The sequence below is a fragment of the Aedes albopictus genome, chromosome 1, assembly GCF_035046485.1.
Source record: "Aedes albopictus strain Foshan chromosome 1, AalbF5, whole genome shotgun sequence".
NCBI lineage: Eukaryota > Metazoa > Arthropoda > Insecta > Diptera > Culicidae > Aedes > Aedes albopictus.
In genome coordinates, this window is record NC_085136.1 from 109,876,048 (window position 1) to 109,888,734 (window position 12,687).

Below are 12,687 nucleotides of genomic sequence, written 5' to 3' on the forward strand. Positions count from 1 at the left end.
TCTCGACGGGGACTACGACAAGGTGATGGACTTTCCTGCCTACTATTCAACATTGCCCTGGAAGGTGTTATGCGACGAGCCGGGCTCAACAGCCGGGGTACGATCTTCACGAAATCCAGCCAATTTGTCTGTTTTGCGGATGACATGGATATTATTGCTAGAACATTTGGAACGGTGGCAGAACAGTACACCCGCCTGAAACGTGAAGCAGCAAAGGTCGGACTGGTGGTGAATGCGGCTAAGACAAAGTACATGCTGGTAGGTGGGACTGAGCGAGACAGGACAAGCCTTGGCAGCAATGTTACGATAGACGGGGATACTTTCGAGGTGGTAGAAGAATTCGTCTACCTCGGTTCCTTGCTAACGGCTGACAATAACGTGAGCCGTGAAATACGAAGGCGCATCATCAGTGGAAGTCGTGCCTACTATGGGCTCCAGAAGAAACTGCGGTCAAAAAAGATTCACCCCCGCACCAAATGTACCATGTACAAGACGTTAATAAGACCGGTGGTTCTCTACGGGCACGAGACGTGGACGATGCTCGAGGAGGACATGCAAGCACTCGGAGTTTTCGAGCGACGGGTGCTAAGGACGATCTTCGGCGGCGTACAGGAGAACGGTGTGTGGCGGAGAAGGATGAACCACGAGCTCGCTGCACTTTACGGCGAACCCAGCATCCAGAAAGTGGCCAAAGCCGGAAGGATACGATGGGCAGGGCATGTTGCAAGAATGCCGGACAACAACCCTGCAAAGTTGGTGTTTGCTAACCATCCGGTTGGTACAAGAAGGCGTGGAGCGCAGAGAGCACGATGGGCGGACCAGGTGGAGCGTGATCTGGCGAGTGTTGGGCGTGACCGACGTTGGAGAGCTGCAGCTGCAAATCGAGTATTATGGCGGCAAATTGTTGATTCAGTATTATCATGAATTTGATGTTAACTAAATAAATGAATTATGATTAATGATTAAAATCATGAATCATAATCACAAAAAATATCGTTTAATCAATAACCATTGACCTTAATCACATTGCTTTCGCAATTTAATGATTAATCAGTAATCATAATCATAAGACTTTTTTTTAATCAATCATTGATCATTCATCATGAAAAATGATTCACCATATTACATATATGATCCAATTTGAATTAGTTTAACCCTTCAAAGAAGTGAAAATTTTCGTACCTCGATGGCGTAGTGCAAGTTCAGCGTGCCTGTCTGGGCTATATTTGCCCCAACATCCTACCAGGGTTAAATGTTGTTCTAACTAACTAAAACTTCTTTTTATGCTGGTTACTGTACCGTAAACCGGAGTCAAATTGATCAGCGGGGTGAAATTGAATATTCAGATATGTACTACATTGTAATTCCATTATAGAAACTCTTAAGCATCGGAATGATTTTAAACTTTTTATGTCATTTTTATTTATTTTATTTATTTTATTTGACAACATCTTCGGCTGCATGCCGCACAGACTGATCAGCTAGACTTAATTCTATTTTTAAACACTAATTTACTTATATTAAAATCAAACGAGTCACACACATCATTAAACAACCTACAACACGAATCAAACGGGCTGTGATATCCGTAATCCGAACGATGCATGGGAATCCACAGCAATCTTGAATTACGAAGCCGGCGGGCTGGAGCGTGGAAGCGCAAGTTGCTAAGAAGACAGCTGCAATCGATTTTGCCGGTGACCACGTCGAAAACAAACAGTCTTTGCAGCAATGTTCGACGGTTGGCTAAAGACTCCATGTCAATCAGCGCACATCGTCATCTGGTCCGTAGATGTCTAGAGATGAGTGTAGACTTTTATTTTTTTAGAAAAAAAGTTTGTTTTGCCTTATTTTTTTTAGGAATTTGCAATGTATTTCTCATTTGGCTGAAATTATTGCTACTAAACAATCCATTGCTAATAGGACTTCCCGTAAACTCTCTGTTTTAACATTTTTGTGAAGCCTTGGTTGGGATGGTATGTAGCTAATCAGAACATGAAATTGTTATAAAAAAAATCTTTTTATGATGAAATAGTCATTTATTGTGATAGAAATCACTTGTTTCAATTGAAATTGCCTACCTTTATGCGTTTAATTCAAGATTTAATTTTGCATTTAAAGTATTAAATTCACTAGTTGTAAGATTTTAAACGCGTTATTCGGTTTTAGAAGAGCAAAATTAAGCGGAGAAGGAAATTTTCCTTTCCAACCGATGCTTAATTGTATACTGATCAATTTCGCCCCAAAGTGGCATTTCAATTTGGATTCCAGCTTTCCACGCTCGCCATAATGGCGGATGCTATAAAATAATTTGACAATATCTGTGCCCCAGTTAACGCAACGACTTATTTTATCCATGGCAACCATTGAAAAACATTATTTTTCTCTTGTCAACGGAAAACGAATCAGGCAAAAGTTTGGGTATCAGAGTCAAACAAAATTATTCAGTTTTTAATTGGTTTTTAAACATATATTTTTCTTTTAGCCTGAAAACTGAACCAATGAACATATTCAGCTTCTAACCATTTCTGGTTCGGCTCTCTTGGCTCTCGAGGATGGCACCGGAACCCAGAGGAGCAACCGGTCAAACCCCCATGCTGCTGGTCTGACAAACGGCATCCGGCGGAGTGAAAGGTGTGTGCGGAGTGGCGATTTCAACAACATTGGTATTGCTTCGGCGAGGAGGGCTGTTTACTGGGCTGACGACGGATACCGACCTGAGGGTGGGCGGGCGTTGTTAGTAACGAGAAGGACTAGGAATAGATGCTGACGGTGAAGGCTATCGCAAGCACAGACCGATGATGGTTCTCGAAGTTGATTGGCGATGCCGACGAAGATCGCAACCAGTCAAGGAGATCGCCGCTGGAGACCAAAACGTAGGCCAGTGAGGGCGGCTGCCGAAGGGGGTCGGCTAGAGCGGCTGGCGGTGAAAAGCCAATAACAGCGGTTGCCGTAGACTTGATCAGGAGGGCAAGGAGTTCTATCCCGATCAACTGTTCGTGGCCCAATGTGATATCACATTGTTCGTGACCAGCCAAGAAGAACGGCGCCAGACCCAAAACTGGTCAACGAGGGCAACCGCTGAAGGAGGGCCATGATGGGAACCTGTTACATCCTAGAGTTCGAAGTGGCCGAGACACATGGCAGTGTAATGATAACTCCAAATGTAAACGAAACGAATTGAAAAGTAACTTTATTAACATAAAAAATTACATGACTATGGCACGCGACACGTATACGGAATGACGACTACAATACTTTTAAATCTAATGTCTGCCTTTGTGCATCAACCGATCGCATATTAAAATGTTATCGGTAAGCAACCTGAGTGACGAAAGACGCAAGATTGTTCAGTGGTTCTCAACAAAAGCCAATTAAACAGAGGTTGCCATAGAACGTCCGTGGCCATGCGGCGGCACAACTGTGGAGATATGGGCGGAAGACTATCCGTCCGCCAGTACCGGGGTTGCTCTTCGGGAACCTCTGGTGAGTCGAAGTCGCAGATTTAGTTAGATGGGGAACTCCACTTGCACGTTATGGGCATTCGTTTACTGCGTCTCGGTACTTGGCAAACACCACACACACACACACACACACACACACACACACACACACACACACACACACACACACACACACACATACACACACACACACACACACACACACACACACACACACACACACACACACACACACACACACACACACACACACACACACACACACACACACACACACACACACACACATACACACACACATACACACACACTTTTCCCAATATTTCACGCGTAGCTTGTCTGAAGACAGTTGCCCTAGCTCCGGGAGTCACCGTTTGGCCTCCCCGTGGACACACGTTGCTAGCGCCGTGTGCTTTTCATCGAGTTCACTGTTGACTACTTGTGCGATTATTAGGCCCTGGATGACCGCCTGCCAGCATCCCGTTGTTGATGCAGTGCTCGCAATTTCGATTTGGATCCCATCCGCTGTCGACCACCACTGCATACCGACTGCTGGCCGCTAGTAGCACCATACCATCATCGTACAAAACCCACTAATGCTGCTGGGATACCGCTCTACTACTGCGAAGGGCAAGTACTCACAGCCTACAACATCTCTGGACCCGCCAAACCACGCTGCTCTTGGGCAGTGGTGGAAATTGATCGCGAACGTGTGCTTACGCGCTACAAAAAAATGCCATCGCATCGCAAACCTTTGCTGTGCGATGGTGTTCGTACGTCTGTGGCACAAGATCGTACGACACGAACGCCAGCGAGTGTATCGCATCTTTTGCAAGCGCGATGCTTTTTTATTTTAGAGGTTCGCGGCCGATATTTCTGTAATGAAATCAAATTTTGGTAATATTTTTCGTCGATATCATTTATTGGAATGGTACCTGGCCAGTATAATCAAAAAACACCCAACTAATTACCTTTAAGTGTACAAAAACTGGCAACAAACCAAGTCTTCTACATTGTGATCCTTCTGGCGAACCAACTGCGATTCTGCTCGTTCGACATTTGTTTTGTGTTGGTTCGTCGATCCGGGAAATCGTGAACCGTTCTCTCTTTTTGGGTTCGCGAGCGCGTGAGCAACGATTGTGTTTGATGCGAATCAAAAAACACGTCAAGCGCATGATGCTTTCCACCACTGCTCTTGGGAGACAATCAATCGGCGTCAGCTAAGGCCCAGTCTCGCGTCTCTCCTCGATCTGCTTGCCCAACACACCCCCAACGCTCCCGTATCTACGTCATTTTGCATTTCGTAATTAACCTTCCGTAACTCGCGCGGTTGACTACCTGCGTCAGCACCACGCTAATGCTGAGTACAAAAAGCGAGATTTTTTTCAACGTGTTGTACAAAATACAACAGCGCGATCGTTCGAGGGTTAAATATAAACTTATATCATAACACCCAAACCAGTCAATAATAACGTCCGAAATCCTCCCCACAAAGTCTCTAAATAACCCTGACTCGTGGATGAAAGAGACCTTTCGAGCTCAGTCCGCCGGATGCCACAGCAGCCTGAGGGTTTGACCGGTGCCCCTCTGGATTCCGAGATAAGAGAGCCGAACCAGAAATGCTTAGAAGCTGAATATGTTCCTTTATCCAGTTTTCAGGCTAGAAGAAAAGAATATGTTCAAAAACCAATTTAAAACTGAATAATCATCTTTGACTCTGATAGCGCAACTTTTGCCTGGTTTGTTATCCGTTGACAAGAGAAAAATTTGTTTATCAATGGTTGCTATGAGTGAAATAAGTCGTTGCGTTAACTGGGGCACAGATATTGTCAAAATGCTTTATAGCATCCGCCATTATGGCGAGCGTGGAAAGCTGGATATTTGGAGTTATTTAACTTAAAGTTTAAATTTGTTGAACAAAATTCTGTCACATGGTTCCATGGAGATCCACAGGGTACTGGTTTTACATAAATTATGTTGGCAATATTTGAATTAGCACTGATGTTATCCACAAAAGTTGTTTTAAAGTGATCAATTTGACCCCGGATTACGGTACTTTTAATCTATGCACCTTTTGCCGTGCATGCAATTTTGTGGAAATAAGGAATTAGGAAATGTAATGATGAAGGTAACTATGGCAACGGCGGCCATGGGGCGTTTATAGAGACGAGCAAATTAAAGTTGCAAGGTGACAGAAAGGGGTTTCAGTGAGGCACCGAAAGATCTCAGGGCGTTTAAGGAGGTTTCTGGGTCCTCTCAGGGCGCTTCAGGGATTCTAGGAGGTCTTAGGAGTACTTCAGGGATCTCAGGGGCATTTCAGGGAGTCTCAGGGGGATTCCAAGGAGTTTCATAAGATTTTTGGGTTTTAGAGGCGTTACTTAGGAGTTTTCGGTGCTTTGGCATGGTGCACAAATTACGTAACGCTAAAATCAGCGATTTCAGACTCCCCCCTCCCCCTTGTAACGCTTTTTGTATGAAAACCAAAAATATTTTGTATGGCTCGTAACGCTAAGCTAGACTCCCCCCCTCCCCCTATAGCGTTACGTAATTTGTGTACGATGCCTTTCAGAATTACACCGGGTTCATGCTGTTTTAGGGGGGGGGGGATTTCAAAGCCGTTTCAGGAAATTTCAGAGGACTTCTTCACGACAACCCTTAATACGCCCCAGAAATGCCTTGAAACACCCTCGAAACCACTACAATCTTATTGAAAAGCCCTTAATATCCCCGTAATCCATTTGATATGCCTCTGAAATCCAAGATGTTTCTGAAACCCTCCTAATATGACCCTTCCCGAAATGCCCGAAATGAAAAAAAAACCTTATACCCCTATGAACGGCCCTGAAACTCTCTGAAATGCCTCTGAAATTCCCTTTATACTATTGAAACGCACATAAAATCCTCGTGATCCCATTCAAACACCAATGAAACCTGACGGAACGCCCTTCATATGCTCCTGAAATCCTTATAAACAACCCCTCGAAACGCCCTTTAAGACCCTTGGAACCCCCTTTTCGTTGGGTTTTCTGGGAATTTCCTGGAAATCCCTTTGGCTCCATTTTAATTGCCCAGAAGCAAGCCAAGTTCAAGCGAATAAGATTTTCTAATTAAACTTAATTTATGCACAAATTTCCCTATTTTTACATCTATTTTCTATATATAAAAATGAGTTTGACGTCCCTTTGAGGCAACAAAAATCACGAACGGGTGAACAGATCAGGATGATTCTTGCATGGTTAGATTCGTTTTCATGGTGGCTGTGTTTATATGTAAAAAAAGTTAGGAAAATCAACTACAGAAGTAACAAAACTGATAAAGTACTGATTTCCATGAGCTGTGAAGGAAATCGACACGACCGAAATTAAATCAATCTAGGGTGCGGGGCTATTTTGAGCTCAACAGTTGTCAAACCACCACACGACGGCAAGACAAAGTTGGCCGGGACAGCTAGTTTTCTATAAAAAGAGGTTCCAGTATAATATAAATTATGATTCGTTTCCAAACATCACTAACACAGAGTAACCTTTACAAGGCTAGTTTACTCTTCGTACGTACTGTAAAAAAGATAAGATAACCCAAGTTACACACTTGTCACAGGAGAGTCACTGTGGCGCAGTTTTTTGTTGCGCAGAAGTAACTGTGACTAACTTCTAGCAATTAAGTGTTAATTTGTTAGAAGCAAGTCATAGTGACTTCTGCGTAACAAAAAGCTGCGCCGCCGTGACTTCTCTGTGACATGTGTGTTACTTGGGAAGTAATGGTCAAGTGCGTAATGATTCTGCTTTAAAATTACTTGAGTGATTCGCAGAATGCAGGAAAAATGTAACACCAGTTACGTTTCGCGCAATTCAAATGGAGCTGTCACTTTTCCTCGCTGAAAATAGTCCACTCTATTATTTCGTAAGTAAAAGTAACGCTTCTCATATACTAGAGTAATTATCAAAAGTACTTGCGGAAAAAGGAGGAATTCTACTTGAGCGCTCTACTGGGGAACAGGAAACTTAGCTTTACTTTTGTAATTTCAAATACTTTATTTTCAATAACTCAGATCTAGTTTATCATTAATCATTTCCCGTTTTTGTGATTAATCAATCATGATTAATCATGGTTACTCATCAATGAGTCAATTTCAATCATAAATCATAATCACTAATCACAGATGAAACAAAATTTATTCATTAATCATAATCATTCATCATCCTAAAAATCAGATTAATCATTAATCCTAATCATTTATAACAGAAATCGGAATTTTAATCAACAATGATTAATCGTGATTTTTTTTTGATTATCATGAACGCTCTAACAAATAACAATCAAATAACGTTTAGTAATTCGTTGTTATGGTATCACAAGCTTCGCCATCTGAAGGATCGAATGAACTGAAAAAATAAATAAGTTCAAATTAAATGTGTTCAGAAAAGCTAAGGAACTGTGTGGTAGTTCTTATGTTCCATAGAAACCTTTAAAAATAAGAAACATAAAAAAAAATTGTGGAAATGCCATTATCGACTTTTCCCTGGTTTGATGAATACATTTCTAGACAACTTGTTGAGAAAGCAAATATGGTAAAAAGTTAGATAGTTTTGGGTATTTAGTGATAAATAATGTTGAAATCATTAATAAAAACACCTTTGTGCAATGAAGTTAACTGTTAAAGAACTCAACTGTCCTTCAAAATATTATGACAATTGAAGGGAAATGTAAAAGTGTGGAGCGCAGTATGCTGAATTCTGAAAAAAGTTGGTAGAAATGATCAGAACAGTTCATTTTATTTGATAATCAAAGTGTATTTATAAATTCTGAAACAGTTTATATTATTGAGAGGAATGCAATTTTCGAAACCCTGTTTAGGAATTTAGGCTATAATCCATGGAAAGTGCTATCGAAAGAAAGAAATGCAATCGCATGTAAATATTACCAGTTTTCAATGATTGAGAATTTTGTGAGCTGAATTGATATACCCTGCACCTGCAATGAACGTTAACTGGAAACCTTTTTGTTGTGTCTTCCAAGCCTTTTGAGTCGGTCAAGTCATCATCAATATAGCCTACCCTTTCCATTGGTACATTCATCCACGAGTTTATTGATATCTGATATGGCACATGCATAGATAAATAAAAATATTTGCATTCCAAAAGCCGTTCTTATAGCCTAAATAAAAATAATTCAAACTATCTATAGATGTGAAGACATGGTTGTTATAAATACGACTTGTACTGTTCTAACTATAATGTCTCCGGTGTTTTTTTTGCAAATGTTCCGTACGTACGAGATGTGATGAATAACGTGTATTCTGTTCGGCCGGGGTTAAAATAGTTGCCCCTTTGGGTATGATAATGTGAACTGCAAACTTATTACACGGAGGAGGAATCAGTCCGTCCAAAAGATGAAACACGACAATTCCTATACAATCATCACACATTAATATGGCGCACACGGGATCGTGTGCAATTTAGACTTAACTAATTTAGCTACTTTTGTTGTTGTTTTTTTTTTTTGGAGAGTTATGCTTTGGTTTTGGTCACGTGTAGAGTAGGAAGTTTTAAATGGTATGCATTGTTAATGTGAGCCCCGGGTAACTTTCTTGGCTGAAATGTTCCCGAAGGAAGAAATCTGTTCTCTTGACTGTCACTTCTTAACTAGTAATGTTGATCTCCTCGAAGCTTTCGTCCTTCTTTGGTTGTTTGCGGTCGCTGAAGATGCGCCACCAATCCGCCAGGTACAGACCGGAAACGATCAGCCCGAAGCTGATTCCGGTGATGTTCATCGACGAAGGGTAAGTGCAGTTGAGATTCAGTGCCAGCACGAAGTAGGACACGACGTGGAGGACCAACGCCACCAATCCGGTGAACCAAAGCTCCAAACGGGACCAGAGCTCTAAGGTGAACACCCTGCGAATGGGTTGGCCCTTCACGAAGGAATCCACCAGCAGGACGAGGGTCACCACAGTGGCCAAGTAGGTGAGCAGGATCAGCACGTACTCCGGTAGACCCTGATGGTTGTAAAGGAACCCGCAGCGGTTCTTCGGACGGATCAACGCCAGGATGAGCAACCCAATGAGCTGGAAAATGTGATTTGCGGTTGAATTTTCACGCCCTATCCCTTTCATAGCGAACAAAGAAAAATCTCCAATCTCACCACTTGTCCCACTTTGAGCAATCTTCGAACATTTTTCGCGTTCACGTACTTCTTCAGCACCAGCCACGGTGGCTTTTTGGCTGCTCCTTCGGTGCTTTGTCCTGCCAGAGGAATCTCCACCGAGTTTTTCATATCCGTTTGGTCACTGGGTTTATCCGACATTTCAATCAAGGTCGCGTCCTTGCTGCTGTTCTTGTGCACTACTGGAAGCCTTGCGCCCAAATTTGGTTCTAACACGCAAAAAACTCACTAAATCGCGCGCGCTATTCGTTCTGGAATAATTTAGTAGCCCTCTGTAAACGGAATTATAACCGACCGCAACAAGTGATGAGGTGCCTCGCCAAAGGTTTGCAATGGATTGATTTGAATACCTCCACACTCCGTAGCTGTGAAGCGTGAAAATGTTCCTCAATCCAGCAGTAGCAGCAGAAGCAGTAGCATAGCACGGAGCTAGCAGGCGCGGTTCTCCAGGTTCTGCACACAGGTTCGGTCGGTGCCTGTGCGTGTGAGTGAGATGCGTCCCGGATGGAGGGGAATAATAAATGAATATCGGAACAAAAAAGAGTATTTTTCAGTACCAAGTTTGGGACACAATTAGAGCATACGGCCGAAACGGTCAAAATACGTGTTTTCCGGTCCGAGACAATCAGCTGCTCTTCTTTAGTTGATGTTGTTAATTAGTTTAAATTTTCGCCTATATAGTTTCGCCTTATGCGATTTACTCACTGTATTCTGTGTATCCTCGCCTTTGGCGTTTTCCAATCGATACCGATCTGGTTTTATTGCTATTGTTCTTTGTTGTGCTGTTATTGCGAAGAGTTTAATCTTACCTAGTTTGGTTAGTGGCTACGGTTAGGATAGCATAAAAGAACAGCAACGATCAATCTTTGCAGACTTATGAAAAATGGTATAGCATAGCCCAAGCGGTCTTGGTACAAGAACCTTACTTTCTATCTAGAAAACCTTGTAAACCCGGTGTTTGCTACTTTCAGTAAACGTGAAATGGCAAACTTGTGTGTCATGCCTCGAGCCTGTGTGCTTATCAACAACGCAATAGTTGGTACGCTCATCTCTGAACCAACCACCAGAGATGTATGTGCTATCACTGTACGCGCCGAGCGCGTGCAGACCAAACTGATACGAGTTCCATTCCACCTTCTGCTTAAATATCAGCGACGACAACAACAGCGAGATGCTTTCCAGCGGTTTGTGCTCCATGTGGGCGGAGCCAACAGCGTACACGACAGGCATTCATCGACAAAGTCAAATGAATATAAGAATACCCATTGTCATTTTTTCAGTCAGTCTTAAATATACATTCAACGAAAACGGATCGTAAAAGTAGTTTCCTTGTACGTGAACCGAACTGTGCTCTCCAACCTGATCAGCGAGGCGATCGGTTGGTTTTCGTGTATCTTCGTCCAACCCGAGTGTCGGTCGGCATCGAGTGTGTGACTTTCTTCGAGACGGCGCTGGCGGTCGAACGGTGGACGTGTCGAGACCCGTTCGGCGTTACCCTTCTTTGCGCTTGCTCGACTGTTCGAGACGTTGCTGTGTGTGAGCGGTGCTGCGGCGGCGAAGGAGTTGGCTTGCTCCGAGGAACGGTGAACGTGTCGAGACCCGTTCGGCGTTGCCCTTCCTTGCGCTCGCTCGGCATTTCGATGCGTTGCTTTGAGTGTGCGGTGCTGCTGCGTCGAGGGAGCTAATTTGTGTCGAAGAGGAGTTGTGCTTGCTGTGTCGCGGTGCCTAGGAGTGTATGCCATAAGAGTTACAGAAATAATTTTCCGTCATTAATTTTCCTCTGTTGGCGTTCGGCGTCACTCCTGGCGTACCCGTTCACAATCAAGCAACGGCGAGCAAAGAAGCGAGTTTTCGGCATTCCGGCCGTGGTCCTTCGAGTGGAGAATACTTCGCTGGTAGCTGTGAGGCACGGTTACAAGCGAGTCAAGCGTAGTTCCTGTGGTGGCTGATAACCGTGGTGTGCACGGTCGTCGGTTACGTGTGGCTGGTGGTTGCAACGTGTGCAACTGTCGGCATCCTCCAACGTCGGCTGGTGACCGTGACTAGCACGGTCGTCGGCACCGGGTGACTGTTGGCTGCGACGAGCGCGGCTGTCAGCGTCGAGTGGCCCGGGTAAGTCGGTGGTGCAGTGATTCCAGGTGAGTAACCTACCTCCATTGAGTTAAGTATCCAACAATCACAATTGAAGTATCTGTTGGAAACCTCGACAGGGAATACGTCTATTGTTCGGTTATTTTACCGCATGATGAACCATCCCCTATGAATGCTTTCAAACAAGTAATCACATACTGTACTTCAAAAGGCCTTCCGCTAATTGTTGTCAGTGATGCTGATGCTCACCATATCATCTGGGGCAGCTTCAAGGGCAGCTCAGACATCAATTTGAGAGGCTCCAGTTTGATGGAATATTCAAGTAGTACAGATCTTGCATTACTTAACATAGGAAACCGCCCAAACTTCATGGAATCCGCTAGAGAGGAAGTGTTGGATATAACACTTTGCTCTAGTAGAATTATTCACGAGCTGACCAATTGGCATGTGTCGGATGAAGAATCTTTATCTGACCATCGCTACATCTTTTTTGAACATTTAAATGTTACTTTGTTACTTTTTTTGAACATTTAAATGTTACTTTGGTTGCGGCCAAATTTCATGGATACTCACCATCGATTGACACTCCAAGTGATTTAGATGATGCCGTTGATACTACAACGACCTTCATCATGAAAGCTTTTGAAGAAGCATGCCCTATACGGTCTGTGAAGATCACAAGAGGAACCCCTTGGTGGAACTCTGATCTGGCGAAACTCAAGAAACAATATAGAAAAAGTTGGAACAGACGACGTTCGGTCGGTTCAGAGGCTTTCAGGTCAGCTCGCAAGGTCTACAGGAAAGCTCTCCGGTCTGCTGAACGATCCGGCTGGAAAATCCTTTGTACAAATGTTTCCAGTTTGAGTGAAGTCAGTCGGTTAAACAAAATCCTTGCGAAATCTAAGTCTAAGAATTTTCAAGTGAACGAACTTCGTTTGCCAAATGGCTATCTGACTTCCTCTGATGAGGA

At 43.4% G+C, this 12,687-nt stretch overlaps 1 protein-coding gene and 1 long non-coding RNA gene across 2 annotated transcripts; one reads left to right on the plus strand and one right to left on the minus strand.

The window, feature by feature from the left end:
* Positions 1-2,102: 2,102 nt before the first annotated feature.
* Positions 2,103-3,756, plus strand: LOC134285501 (uncharacterized). Its single transcript, XR_009996426.1, has 2 exons — positions 2,103-2,421; positions 2,486-3,756. It is a non-coding gene; the product is annotated as an uncharacterized LOC134285501 (long non-coding RNA).
* Positions 3,757-8,526: 4,770 nt separating this feature from the next.
* LOC109432950 (uncharacterized) lies at positions 8,527-10,070 on the minus strand. The gene is made up of 2 exons (XM_019709304.3): positions 9,606-10,070; positions 8,527-9,528 (listed from the first exon to the last, which is right to left on the minus strand). Exons 1-2 carry the CDS (start codon positions 9,765-9,767, stop codon positions 9,103-9,105), a joined length of 588 nt encoding a protein of 195 aa, XP_019564849.2. The 5' UTR covers positions 9,768-10,070; the 3' UTR covers positions 8,527-9,102.
* Positions 10,071-12,687: the final 2,617 nt, after the last annotated feature.